The sequence below is a fragment of the Lepisma saccharinum genome, chromosome 1 (genome assembly GCF_977018435.1).
Source record: "Lepisma saccharinum chromosome 1, izLepSacc3.1, whole genome shotgun sequence".
NCBI classification, from domain to species: Eukaryota; Metazoa; Arthropoda; class Insecta; order Zygentoma; family Lepismatidae; genus Lepisma; species Lepisma saccharinum.
In genome coordinates, this window is record NC_139229.1 from 4,713,508 (window position 1) to 4,728,740 (window position 15,233).

Sequence of the window (15,233 nt, forward strand, 5' to 3'; positions counted from 1 at the left end):
CACTTTATTCACAGTAAGGCTAATCGGGACTGGACCTACAGTTTAAAGTGGGATCCGAACCACATGTGCCTCCACCGGGTATCGAACCCGGAACACCTTGATTACAAGGCGACGACGATACCACTGCACCATCGGGGAGGCCCTCTAATATTTTAAGAGTTAGTGCTTATTATTAGACAAGTCACCTTATTGCATTTGCTTGAATTATGAAAACTGGAAAGCATATGAAAGAGAGATTTTCCACACAAAAGCATGAATGTAATTTAAAATTTTATTGGTTATGCATTTAGATTGTGTACAATTTGGTTCTGTGATCAATTTGTTGTAGTTGTGTTTGAATATAATATTGTATACATAACATTCAGCTACTTAAAAAATGTTTATTATTTTTAATTCCTTCTTTTCTCTCCCCATAGCTTGATAAACCCTCCAGCATCTCCAACAAAAGGTAAGCAAAATGAACATTTGTATTGTTGCACTGTTGAATAGCTCACACTAACAACAATAATAAGAGAAGAGAAAGAAATGTGACACAGTTCTTTTTGTCATTGCTTTGTGCTCATGTTATATATTTTTTTTTACTTAAGAATTCTTAACCTCGTGAAATACTATTACACGAGTGGCTCAAGAGTAAAACTTGATAACTCACAAGAATATGAAACTGAGAAAAACGTAGGTGAAAGTTGGATTGTGGCTTATGGGTTTCCCAGATGCTCCCATGTGTTTCTGGACATCAGCAGCTATTGAAGGAACTTTATTCACTATTGTATAGCAACTGAATCCAATGTTAACTCAATTTTGAACAGTGGGTGGGTTATGTTTTACTCCCAAGTTGCTCATACATTACTTTTGAGTGGTATGATATTTCACTGGTTACTGCTCGTCATCATGCACTAACCAGATTAAATATAATCAACCTTGCAGAACCAGTTGAAATAGAGATGTCTATGCTAATGTTAAGTTTTTAAGATGGTTTTCTCTTTACATATCAATTAAATTGAGACTTTATGTAGATCAGTTAATAATCACCAGATAATTATTAGGTGTGTATGATTGCATCAATTTTTTATTAGAGCCAGAAATATATTAATATATTACTACAGAGTGACAGTAAAGAAAATTTACTCAGTGGTAAAATAGTATAAATATGAGGAGAAAGATGAATATTAGCAATATATAGTGTAATAGCCAGTAATTGCAGCAGAAATGTGAAGAGTGACTGTTAAGTGGAACTTCTATGAAGTCAGAATGAAGTGGCTAGCAACAAACATCTTGCACATTGAAGATGTGTTATTGTCAATTGTGTGATACCTCTCTCATCATATGTCCTCTTTCTCAAATGCTTTTTGAAATTCATTTTCTCATCACTAACTTGGTTAGGGTACATCTTCCGTAATTTGTGTGTAACATCAGTCAGTCGAGATTGTAGGAAAACATGCTAATGGAATATATACTTAAAAACTCAGTGTAAAATATTTGTGCAATGCTTCATTAAAAAGTACAGGCACATAGCAATGAATGAAGTAGTACATTGTAATATATTCATCTGAATTTTAAATACAAAGTCTGTGTCACATTTTTTCTTCAAAAAATTAATAATTTGCGCATGCATTTCTTTTGTGCATTTCTTCATTTATGGATCTAGCTAACATAGTTTGCAGTTAACGTTGCATGTTGCTTTCTTTAGAAGATTTTGCATCTTATGAACACTAATTTTTTATTAAACATCAAGAATCACTCATATTTGATATTGTTAAATTTAATTTTGTAAGTTTCTGTAGTTTATATTTTCATTATGTTGTCTTTTGTGTTAAAAAATGGTTAAAAATAAACATTATAATAGTAGGATATCAGTATTGGAATTGTGTAAAAGTGTAATAGTGTAAAAGAAATTAATATGTTCCCTATTGTTGAAACAATAGACAAATTAAGCAGCAGTCTTCATCAAATACCTTTTGCCAAAATTTTTGAAACTACACAATTCACACATCTGCCATGCAGATTGCACATATTGCTACCATTTTCTTAACATTTATGTTAATTCTTTGCAAACTTATGCTTCAGTATTTTTGCTCTGGAGTTGTGATTAGTGAATGGTGTTTAGATAATTTTACATACTACATACAGCAAGATACAAATACTGAATACTATGTGTAGTTAACATTTTGAAAGGTATTGTAGCGCCAGTGTTTGTATTATGAAGTTGTTGTTGAGCATAAATACATTAATATGTATCTCTTGCGATATTTGAAAGTATGCATTAATATTTCAAGATCTGCGCTTATAGAGAGTGATGCAATAAGGAGAAAATGCGCTAACTGCTCCAATTTTACTTGCTACAAGCTAGCAGCTTAAAATTATACTGTTGCATAAGTTCCAAGAAATTTAACTGCATAGTTTTTTCTTCGTATAATATGTTAATAATACAGGTGTTCCCATTTTTCCTCATCTTATAGTGTCTCCTCAGTAACTGACTCGTCATTGTACAGCCTAAATCTCTGGACGTAGAAACTGAAAGTTTAGGGGGTAAAAAAAGGTAAAGGGTTCCCCTGTGCTTAGTACCATGCCATGAAGGCGTATAGGGGGTGCGGGGGTAACGCCCCACACTTTCTTGATCCGGTCGTGAGTGGGGGTGATGTGATCAGCACCACACCCCTGACTGCCTTTACCCCCAGGGTTTCCCCAGGTACCCATGTTATTTGACGACTTTCCGTTATGACGTTAGCACCTACTGAGGAGAGATTTTCCGAAATTCAACCCGTAAGGGGGGAGAAATGGGGGCGTTAAATTTTCTTATTCGTTTACTGGTTAAACCCATGGCCCTAGAAACATGGAAACACTTACATTATAAAAAGTCATCAATAGATGGTGCTATGTGTATTATACATTTCAGCAGGCCACTATGATTTCACATAGATTTATCACTATTCAAGTTCAGAGAGCTGACAACTTTTACACAACATGAGATAAATGTTTGTTGAATATGACACAAAACACACAACACAATAAAAAACACTAAGAGTTTTAGCACTAGCGGAACCTCAACTGTGTCCATCCCCTTTGCCATCTCTTGAAGATCCCTGATATGATTGATTGGAGTCGAAAGTTTGGACAAACTCTTAGTGTCTTTTATCATGCTGTTTGTGTATTTTATGCTTTCAACAAGTATGTTTTTGGCACATGAGGTTATCCTAAATATACACTTCATCATCATCCTTTGCCGTTTCCTGCTTCTGGCTGGGTCGGCATTCCAGTCTGGCTTGCTTCTTTCTTATCTCAAATTGTTTATGTTGTCGGCTGTCGGCTAATCGGGCCTATCACAGCTTACACCTGAGTGGTGGAGCTGCCACCTGTGGGTACACCTCAGGTACACTCTTGTTTTCTGTCAGGGTTCCAACTCACGTAGCCTCTCTGGGCAAACACTTTTCTGGCAGTGTTTATTCTCCATGACGCAAGGCTGTCGATGGGTATCTGGTAATTGCAGAGTATGTCCATGCCACTGGACACCCTCCACACCCTCCACACCCTGATAGCCTTGCCGCCTCGGTCCGGGACTGCTTATTTGGATTTCCCCTTATTTGCAGCCCCCCCTTCCTTCCTCATATCTGAGGGAGGTTTCACTTTCTGCTACCTGTGACCCGTCCAGTAGCTGAGGCTCGCACTGGAGTTTATTAATGATAAAATGTGAATATCTCATAAAATGCAGTGGTTTTAAGGTGGATACAGTACAGATGTATCTGATGTACCCCAATTTTTTCCAATATTTTCCATTTCTTAAGTGTTTTCATTGCTGTCCCTTCAAAAATGTAAAGGTCCCTCCACTCTATTTAAGTATTTATGCAGTATTGGTGCAAAAGTTGTCATGTGATGTATTAGGTAAAGTGCCACAGTCCCCTGAAACGCATACAATCAAGATTACAGTGTATAACCTTCTCTAGAGTGTGTGAGTATGTATCTGTAACTTTGAATCACCTAAAATTACTTCACGCATGTAGCTAGTGCAGGCAAATGGTTAGCCCTCCTGCCTTTGATGAAAATGGTCCCATTCGATTCTTGTTGGAAGCCCCCAGAATTTTGTTGTTGACTCTGCATTGTGAGGATAGTTATAGCTACTTGAAAAGTATTTTGTTCAGATAGGCTAATCGGGACTGGGCCTATAGTTTTAAGTGAGATCTGAACCAGTATGTGCCTCCACCTGATATCATACTCAGAGACCCCTTTCGCTACAATTACAAATTTGCATACACACTAATCAAATGTTAAATTTTCAAATGTAGTACACACTATACACTAAGGTGGCAATTGCAGGAAATCAACAATATGAATATAATATTTAACAGTTTTTAACTTTCAGCTCAAATTTTAATAACCACTTACCAATGAAAACCATCTAGAGAATGGAGAATATTAAATAATTATACTTTTTAAACATACATGTCATTACTGTGAGTTAATACAATTTGTTTTTCACTATATGAGGTCATACAATATTATGCACACAGTATGTGCCAAGTTTATTAACTGATAATGGTAACTTATGAAAACTGTAAACATTAGCTACAATCAAATTGCTTATTTTAGAAGAGTGTTTCAAAGTACATTTTTCATCCATAATGTTTTTAGATCAATCTTCTAATCTTTAGGTATGTTAATGGATAAAGAAGTATAATAAGTGGAAATAGTTACATAAAACATACAATGTACAATAAAATAAACTACATGGAGTGAAAAACCTTTTAATAGGGTTTTATCTGTGGTTTGTATACCTTATCACTATTGAGTGAGTGTTGGAGGTTCATATAGATGCTGAAAGTCTTGAACTAAATATAATAAATATTTAGTCTGTGGCATGTGATCTATAGCAGACAGCTGTGATGATCAAAAAAATGTTAAATTTCCTCCAAATAGCTTTGACAAATCATATTTTTCATTCACACTGATGAAGCAAATTGGACAGAAGCCGTAACAAACACCATGTGTATTCATCTTGTTTCACATCTAAAACCAGAAGTTCTCGTGATACTTCAGAGCATTTCATTTGCATATTTGATCTCAGGAAAATTCCTCATGTATGTTTTCAGACATCTTCCCCAGGCCCCTGAAGCAAATGTGTTCATTGTGTGTAAACTGAAAGTATTTTACCAAATTTTTAACACACTCTCCACGTAAGATGCTCAAATTGGCAAATTTCGTAGATTTTTTCCTGTGAAGTTTATTTGTGAACAAGAAACACACAATTTATTATTTTTACAGAAATATATTTCATATTTTTCTTCTTTATGATGTAATTGTAAGTTCATTTTTAGCTATTTTATGATGTACCTTTTTAATTAACATTTTGTATTTTCTTAATTGCAAACAATCTTGAGATTAGTATTTCAAATGAAGTAATAGTTTTTTCTGTAGCATTTCTACTGATATTCTTTTGTTCAATAGTGTGAATACATAATTCAGTCATAGTAGTTTTAAACAAATCATACTATCAGAAAATGTGTCTAACCTCTGTTGTCACGTGATGTTCTAGTGGTTCCGGCCCAAACAGAGGTCAACAATACAAATGTTAAGCAGGAGAACTCGGAGGTAAACTCCCAGATTCAGAATACAGCAACACAAAATGGTAATGCTAAACTCCCTACTACAAATAGCGATCGTAAAAACATTGAAGAACTCTATGATATACCCGTAGGTAAGTAGGATCACACACACACATTAACAAATTGTAATTTTCTTTCTCTTGTAGATGTAAATGAATATTGTAGTTTGCTCATAGTGGACTGTTTTGAAGTGATTAGCATGAAGCAAGTTGATTTCAGCATTTTGAAGTGTATCTTAACTTGTAATTATTTGTTTTTGACAACTAATTTCTAAAATTAACAATTTCATTAGAGTTACATTTGGTGAATGAAAATTCAGCAAGTTAATGTATCTATGTTTGAAATTTTTTAAAGTAAGAATCTATTTTTCATTATAAGTTAGTTAATAAGTAACAATCTCATTTGAGTAACTTTTATTTCTTTCTACTTCAGGTGCCACAACAGACAATCTCCCACCTGGGGTGCTGTACCGAGTGAAGGCCACGTACAAATATAATCAGGAGGATGCAGACGAGTTGTCATTTGATGTTGGTGAAATAGTCCGAGTAGTTGAGTATGAAGACCCAGAGGAACAGGTATGTATCACTAAGAGCCGAGAAATCCAGTACAGTTCATTTGAGCACATACGTACTACAAAGTAATGAGTAAGATTTCACTCTCGTACAAACATTGTATGAGCTTTGGTTTTCATTAATTTTTCTCTGAATGGTAAGGTCTAAGGTAAAGAAAGGATGTATTTTTCTCTTTCATTATTACATTAGTTTATCAATTGATGGCATAGTGGCACTTCATGGCACTTCTGCCTTACAATCCATAGGTTCCTGGTTTGATACCCAGTGGATGCACACTTCTGCACCCACGTTGAACTGTAGGCCCAGTCCAGATTAGCCTATCTAAGCAAAAGGTGGACTTGAATTCAAGAACAGCAACAATTGAAAAGAATAATCCGAACTCTGAGTTGGAACAGTCTTTTATGTATATCCCAACCAACGCTTAAAATCTTGTCATCCAGAGTTGAAACATGAATCCTCGACCATAGTCCGGTGTAACGATCTCCCAACAAAAAAAGTAATGTGTGCCCTCCCCACCCCTTTATGATGTATACTTTGCATAAATTAATTTGAACAGACAAAAGTTCATTATGACAATAAAAATAATACATTGTCATAACAACAATTGAAAATGGTTAGGCTAAGTTCAAAGTTCCACATGTGTGCAATATTTATTATAATTTAGTCATAACAGTTATTTTTGACTGGCAATATGAAAAACAAATATCTTCAATCATATGTGTTCTTTCAGACAAGAAAGATATGATACATTCAAATTTATAATTAAATTTATTGAAATTGTGCACATTTGCATTGGCATCAAGGTTTATATACAAAGGTCAACTCTTTAAAATTGTTCAATGTATAATATGATGTCATACTTGGTATTTTGTATCAACGTTCAAAAAATGGCAATTGTAATCATTAGATAAGTATATTGTGATATACATAGTAAAATAGCTGTAACAGAGCAAATATGTACATTTACTACACAAACATTCAAGCTGTTAAGCACTTATGGACAAAAATATAAAACAAAAACAATTGAAGATAACGCATACTAAAAAATCTGGCTTGAACTAGTACTAGCTCTAATACTAGTTGTCTGTGACTTTGAGGAATCTCATGATGGATGAAAGATAAGTAAAAATGTGGCTATTGGTGAAGGATTGATATCACTGGTCTACAAAAAATGAATGTTACAACAACAAAACAAGCTGTTTCTAGAAGTTGCTGAGCCCCTGAATGCAGATCTAATTTCAGAATTTCTCCATCGGGCTCAGATTTCCTGCAAAAATGTTTTTGTATTTTCCTACCTCAGCCTATGTTCTATATGTATTGGTCGAAAGGACTCGCTTTCACAAAAGTGCTACAAACGTAAAAGGTAATAAATCTGTGTCAGTATACGAAGGAATGAAGTAAATAAGTAACATGAAAGTGTATAAACATACCTAAAAATGTTTCCTTCCCGATTTCCTAAGAAACTTTGCCTCAGGAGCATCTCTTCGTTAAGTTCCTGCAGTAGTCGGACAGCATTGCGGCACTCCATTTGCCTTGATACCGCTTTTCCATTAGAGCAATGTCTTGGTGAAACCGTTCACCGTGTTCGTCACTAACGGTACCAAGGTTAGTTGGGAAGAAGTCCAGCTGATCATTCAAGAAATGTAATTTTAGAGACATGTCACATCCCATACGTTGGTATGATCTAATTAGTCCATACACAATATCGCGATACTTCTATGCTTTCTGGTTGCCTAAAAAGTTTTTACACACACTTGTAAAAGACAACCATGCAATTTTTTCAACATCTGTTAAATGTTGAATGAAATTCTCGTCATTCATCAATTCCCTTATTTGAGGCCCTACAAATATTCCTTCTTTAATTTTGGCTTTGCTGATTCTTGGGAATTTCTGTTGCAAGTACATGAATTCACGTGAAGTTCTGTCCATGGCTTTCACAAAGTTTTTAATTAGTCCCAATTTTATGTGCATTGGAGGGAGATACACATTTTTGGGGTCAACAAGAGGAGTGTTCGCCACATGTCCAGGCACTAATTCACTGCGAAGAAGCCATTTTTTCCCACAATAGTGATTTTTTCTGTCTCTGCTGTCCCACTCGCATAAGAAGCAGCAATGCTTTGTGTACCCAAGTTGCATGCCAAGCAGAATTGCAATTACCTTCAGATCTCCGCATATATTCCATTTGTATTTCTCATATTGGATATTTGTCAGAAGCTGTTTCAAATTCTCATACGTCTCCTTCATGTTAACAGCATGAGCAATTGGTACTGATGGGAATTTGTTTCCATTATGGAGAAGTACAGCTTTCATACTACCTTTGCTGGAATCGATGAAAAGACGCCAATCGTGTGAACTGTATTCATGCCATAACGGATGAGATGTCATTACAAAAAACCATGTCTCCTTCGTGGGAGAAATATTCTGAGAAAATTGTATGGCGGTCACGAAAAAAACACACTTTCGTATTGCAAGCGAAGCGATTCCAACCTTTCAGTCGCGATGCTGAAAGTTTAGACTGTTGCTTAGACAAATTTAAATCCCGCGTAAGATCGTTCAGATCCCCTTGTGACAAAAAGTGTGGCTCCATTGATGAACCAGATACTTTAAATGTTGGGTCAGCAGTTTCTTCACCTCTTGCACTTTCTTCCCCGTGTTGGTCTTGACATTCATCTTTACTCAGTCACATTCTCAGGAGGCTTTGGTACCGGCAATTCTTCATTGTGGCATATAGGTCTCATGGCTGATAGTAAATTTGGGTACTGCACAGTGTTCCTTATTTTCGACGTGATTCCAGCTATTTTGGTTAGGCAGAAATAACAGTCTGTTGTGTGATCGGATGGTTCCCTCCAAACCATGGAAACAGCAAACGACATGTGACGTGATCCTTTTAACCAGCTTGTCAGAAGTGTAACACAGGTCAAACAGCATATTGGGGGGGGGGGGGTATGTTTTGTCTTGGTCCCCAACTTTACACCCAAAATAAAGTTCGTAGCACTTCTTTAAAAGAGGGGTAATTCGTCGCTTTTGTGACTTAAATGTCAACTTTCCACATATATAACAAAACGAATTGGGGCTATTTACACAGGTACAAGACATTTTCTTATGCACTAACACTACACACGAATTCTGAAACTTCGAATCACAACCTAATCAAAGGCAGTCCCTGGCCTTAGGAACGTGTTGGTCATTCTATGGTCATATAATGACTGTTATTCAACAATATCTGTAGAGTAATTATAGGTTAAACCACAGCCCAATAGGCAGAATTTTCATGAATTGCATTAGGTACAGGTTAGTGTGTAACAAGAAAAATGAGCCCGATAGGAAAAACTGATTTCATTTTTTAATTCAGCACCATCGACTTACCTTAGAACACCATTCACATTCCTTGTAACAAATTTCATGTTGACCAGTGTATTTGTATAAATCTTGATATTTTGAAAGATTATGCTTTGCAAGTTAATCTTTAATAGTTTGTTTAAACTATATAGAGACATTTTGTTCATAACAGAAGCTTAAAAATGCTTTTATAATGGCATAATCTTTAAAAAAGATTTGGAACTTGTGAAAAGTGCCAAGTTTAAAAATTGGAAGCAGGAAATTATTATCTGCTTGCATCTGCATTATCAAGCTTGTAGATGAATATTGCATTACCTCAAATGAATGTTTTGAGAAATAAGACAAAAGTGAGAGAAATATCTTCTGCATTTTGGATGTGAATTAACCGTATGTGGAGTTTTAAAAATTGAAGAATGGAAGCCATCTTGTAAACCTGGTTGAAGAAATTGACATATTGAGTATACTCAGATGTAGAACTGATGCATGTAAAAATATTAAGAAAAAGACTTACTCTACCTCACAAGTAGATAATATAGAAATGTTTTATTCATATAAATAACATTTATATGTTATAAGTGTTCTTTTAAACAAATGCATAATTGATGCTCTTGTAACTTTTATCTCTAGTTTTTTATCAATATAATAATTATAAAGGTATTTATTATTGTTTGAACATAAACACTATTCATCAGCATATGTAAATTGAAATTTCCTTTTCAATATAGCACCATAGCTACCTATTGTGCTGATACTGAGTTTGAATTCTGATGCATGGTTAAATCATGAACAGCCACAGCAGAGAAAAGTTCAACATATTTAAACAATACATGTTTAGTTTTTCCAGTTATTGTGTACAATATACTCACTGTATAAGAAAAGTGTAGAGCACAATAACATTTACAGTAAATATGCTATATTACTAGAAATATTAGCAAATAATGTTAAAATGACACATTTTCAATTCAAAAATTATCTTTTAAATCATTACTTGGAGTTCAATATTCAAAACTCGTAATCATTAACAATATGTGTTTTGAAAGGGGTTGGATGGAGGGAGGGAATCTGGACAGCAATTAAAAAAATCCAAGCATTCAGAATTGGTAAAGATCACCATGTCCAGAGTTAGGTTTTGGTATGGGCAATATTCACAATTTCGAGACACAGACAAAACTTCAAATTCTACAAGCTATTTTTCCATGAAATTATGTTTTCACAATTTCTGGAATGGAACTTGTCATTTCCAAGATACTTTCAACAGTTAGAGTGCTAAGAAAGGTTAGAAAATTAAGCACTCTTAATGCACAGCCATTCTAAATTCTAAGATTGTTTGGAAACCTTAAACTCATAAAGTATGGATCGGGCCAGGAATTTTTTTTTTTTTACCAGATCCCCCCAAAAAACTGCACATAACTAGTTTCAAGGATTCTTCTTTGAGGAGTCTACTTTTCGCAAAATATTTCTGAAATTTTCCTTCAATATTCTCCTCTCTGTTGAAATATGTCCTAATGCAAATCATTTACTTACAAGTAAAGGAGCTCTTCTGTACAATTGTGCTAAGGTTTCAATGATGATAAGTGCTCCATCAAAAGTATACAAACGTAAATTGTATTTGTAGAAAGGGCTTGTCTCAATCTGTTTCAATCTTGCTCATCACTAGACCCCAGGTTTTAGGCTTTGAACCTATTTTTTCCTTTACAGGTATGTAAGAAATAATAAGTTATGTCATCGTTTCGTCAAAAAATGCAACAACTGATGAAGTTTTAAGTGCCTAAAATACCTATTTTGCTTCTTAGAACCTATTTTAGCCTTTTTTTAGGTTTTTATGTATTTTTAAAGGTTTTACAGGATTTTTATGCCACACAGAGGTATTTGCTTTGTTTGGTCATGAAGAAATTCAATAACAAACGTATTTGAAACGTACTCTATGTCGATTTCCCTTCCTCCAAGTCCATGGTGATTTTTCAAAGCTCTAAACAAAGCAAAATGTCTGGTGCCTCTGTTACCTGTACCAGAGAGAAGCCTGTAAGTACAATCCAAAGTGGTGTGATCTGTGTGGTCTTGCTCACTTTCGCGTCACTTCGGTGCTTTGTGGCATTCACGCCTTGCAAACTAACATTGCAGTTTGCACTACTGACTGTTTTTTGTTGAAAGATCATTTGCAGCATATTGCGGAGTTTGGCTGTGGATAACATGAAAACAGATTGTTGCCTAACTATACGGCGAAGAGTGGATTTTAATAGCAAATTTCCAATGGTAATCTATCATAATATGCTCTATCACTAGAGGCATGCAAATTTCGTTTTTGACGAAAACATGAAATATGAAATAACATGTTATAATGTTTATTTTTCATGTTTCTGAAAGGTCTGAGGTGCATTTTTCTACCCTGTTTTGTCATGAAATAATGAGAAATTGACTCTTAAACACGAAATTTACCGTTTATATACCGATGCGACACTTTCTGAAGTCTGAAGTATCCTGTGAGTTATGCAATTCACGGTAAAATTGATTAATTCTGCTGTAAATATTTGAGAAGCAAAAATAAACCCCTTTACACAGGAATAAAGTTAATACTCTGGTAACTTCATAAATGTGCTATTAGAAGGGATAAGTTTATTTTGTGTAATAAGTGCAGTTTTTAAATCAAACTTAGGATTATATTCACAATTTTAAAACCAAAATGTCATTTATATAGCACTTTTGATGTGATTATTCACTGCTATAACACCGAAATTTTATTTTATTTACCGCTTTTGAACCCAAAATCTATTTATGTATGGAACACATCATCCTTACCAAAGAAAATATGCTAAGTCATGAAAATTCTGGTTGGGCACGGTGGCTCAGTCGGTAACGCATCTGACTACCAAGCTAAAGGTCCCGGGTTCGTTCCCCGGCTGGTTCTAATCCGGGAATTTTTTTTAAAGTTGGAAGCGGCCCCAGCGCCCACCCAGCGTCGAATAACATGGGTACCTGGGGGAAACCCTGGGGGGTAAAGGTGGTCAGGGACGTGATGCTGATCACATCACCCCCACTCACGACTGACCACACCCCCTATACGCCTTCATGGCATGGTGCTATGCACAGGAGAGAGCTTTACTTTTTTTTTTACTATGAAAATCCTAGTCCTATTGATTGCACTCCATTACGTAATAAAAGTTCCAAAATGCAGTACGTATAAGATTTAAAAACTTGACAAACTGTGGAATGTTAAAAGTTAAAAACTTTGCAGTTTTTTTATGGTGTTTTTTTCAGTTATGCATATTCCGTTACATATCTTAAGTTTTATTGCATGTATTAAAAATAAACAGTCTGCATCAAAATGATAAAATTAAGATGCCTCAAGTAGAATAGTAAATTAATGTTACTGCCGTCACATGCATGTGGTAACCAACCTTTCTGTTGGTGTACTTGCAGGAAGAAGGATGGCTAATGGGAATTAAAGAGAGCACCGGAGAAAAAGGAATGTTCCCGGCCAACTTCACTCGCCCCATCTGAAAATGCCGCTGCTTGCCATTGTTACAGTGTGATACGAAAGATTTGTGTGAGGTCTGTAGACTTAGTAGGTGAAAGTAGAATCCAGAAGAGGCCCAAGTTTGTGGGGATGAGCGTGCATTGCATATTGTTGCTTCGTCTCAATGTTGATAGAAATCAAAGGACTTGTACCTTATACCTCCGAAGTGCCTGAACCAATAACGAAGTGAACGTATTAGATGTAGAATGTAATCTTTTTACAGTTTCATTTTTTGAACACATAACGTTGCAGTGGAAAATGTTTTCTTTTTTTTTTGGCATAGATTTAAAATGGTAAACGAAGACGAGAGGACATCGCAGTGATGTCCTGTTAACTGCATCTTATATATGTATAAAAAATAATTTGTTTAACAATAACAAACTTTGATAGAAATTAGCAGATCTGTAGGTGTACTAATTTATTTTACACGTCGTGGCTTGGAGACTGATATTTCGTGACTTTTTTCTGAGAATCTCGAGATTTGAGAATACTCGTTTAAATCATTTGATGGCCTTATACAGATTTATATACGGTACTTTATACGTTATTGCCCCCTTTTATGAACGATTTGGAGAAACAGTTTTACATCTTTTAAGATGGCTCATGCTCCCTCATCTCCCTGGTTTAGCAGATTTGGTAAACCATGTGTGAATCTAGGCTAGGCATGCTCTGTTAGCATACTCTATGATAGTCGTAAGATAACGATAAAAATGCTCAGATTTTTAATTTTGGGTTTTCGTGTACAGAATATGGTTGTGGTTGTTTTTAATGTTAGTGCCATTTCAAGATGATCTGTTTATATAATTTTATTAGTAGGGTGCTTTGAAGGTTAACTTGGGTTAAGAACAAATATTGTAAATATGTAAGAAAATATACCATGTTAACTATAATAGTGGATAGTTTGGCTATCCTCATTGCCATTAGTAATCTCATAGGTTTATCATCGTATTGAGACTTCCAGATCTTTTTTTTGTCTCTGAATGAGTCTTCCAACATGCTTTTAAGAAGTTTGATCATGGAGCAAACTGTTTATTCAGTATCCAACGACTGTTACTCAATTTTAAGTCTAGAATACTGTTCTATCGCATTTTTTTCTCTCGTAATAGAACTACAAAGTGTTTCAAAACTTGCGATGCATGTTTTAAATTGTTAAAAGGATTTTTCTAACATGGACATACGTTGAGAATGAGTGGAGCGTGAGTTACCTTAAGACAAAGTCATCTCATCTTTGATATTAATATTTGGATTGTTGTTTTGTATTAGTTGAGTCCATCCATTTCTAGAAAGTATTTGCCAATGAAATGTTCTTTTTCTAGATTGTATAAATTTTAATTAGAAGTGAGTGATGTTTTTTTTCTTACAGCTCCTTTTTTCCTTCTTATTTTGTATAGCAAAATGTTCTTCCTATTACTAATTAGATTTGTCGTCTTCCTGGTCTTAAGCTGTGAATTTGTGGAATGGACATCTCGGTCCACGTCAATTATTCTTCCGTGTTAATTGTAAACACGTTATCAAAGTGCCACTGGATAGTTTTTGCCAGCGACTGGTTGGACATGTGTTTGTAAAAAAAAAGATTAAATATAATGTGTACTTGTGAGTTTACATACTGTATGTGTGTGCATGTGTGTTGGGTGTGCCTGTGTAAAGTATATATGTGAGGCTGAATCAACTCATACATAACCATCTGTACAGTTGTTATATTAATTTGAATAAAATATGTTTACCTAAAAGAATACAGGGTGTTTTTTTGTGTGTGTCCAATGAAGGTGACCAGCCCTTTGCTGACAGGCCTGAAAATACCATGTTTTTCACCTGACACCAGGTTTGTTTTTTTTTACTGTCTTTCAGAAAATCATAGAAAATGTGTTGCCAAGAAGTTTGTTATTATTTTCCAAATCTTTCTGAAATCTACCAAATATCATTTTTTCCACAGATATATAATGTTACAATTTATACATATTTCCGAATTTTTTTTGGAACAGATTTTTGAAAGAGAAAAATTAAAATATATTGTAATAAATGTTACTGAGAACATATTTTCAATAGGTAATATAGAAATAATTAATGAAAATAACCTAAAAACTTCCTCTTCAGATTGAAATCGTCGCGAACTGCAAAATCTGAAGCAGGATCCTTGTAGAGAATTTCCACAATGTTCACATAAATTGATAAATGCTATTTTCAAGAGTATTAGCGTAAGTGTAACATAATTCG

At 34.8% G+C, this 15,233-nt stretch overlaps 1 protein-coding gene across 2 annotated transcripts in view; it reads left to right on the forward strand.

Moving 5' to 3' along the window:
* Amph (amphiphysin) overlaps positions 1–14,746 on the forward strand; it is a 113,155-nt gene extending 98,409 nt beyond the window's left edge. The window contains exons 6-9 of one of the 2 annotated variants that reach the window (XM_083128690.1): positions 417–448; positions 5,525–5,686; positions 6,027–6,169; positions 12,923–14,746. In XM_083128690.1, coding sequence (XP_082984816.1) covers positions 417–448; positions 5,525–5,686; positions 6,027–6,169; positions 12,923–13,003 — 418 coding nt within the window. In that variant the 3' untranslated portion in view covers positions 13,004–14,746. The remainder of the gene's footprint in view (positions 1–416; positions 449–5,524; positions 5,687–6,026; positions 6,170–12,922) is intronic. The other variant, XM_083128696.1, reaches the window with a different exon arrangement.
* The last annotated feature ends 487 nt before the right edge of the window (positions 14,747–15,233 follow it).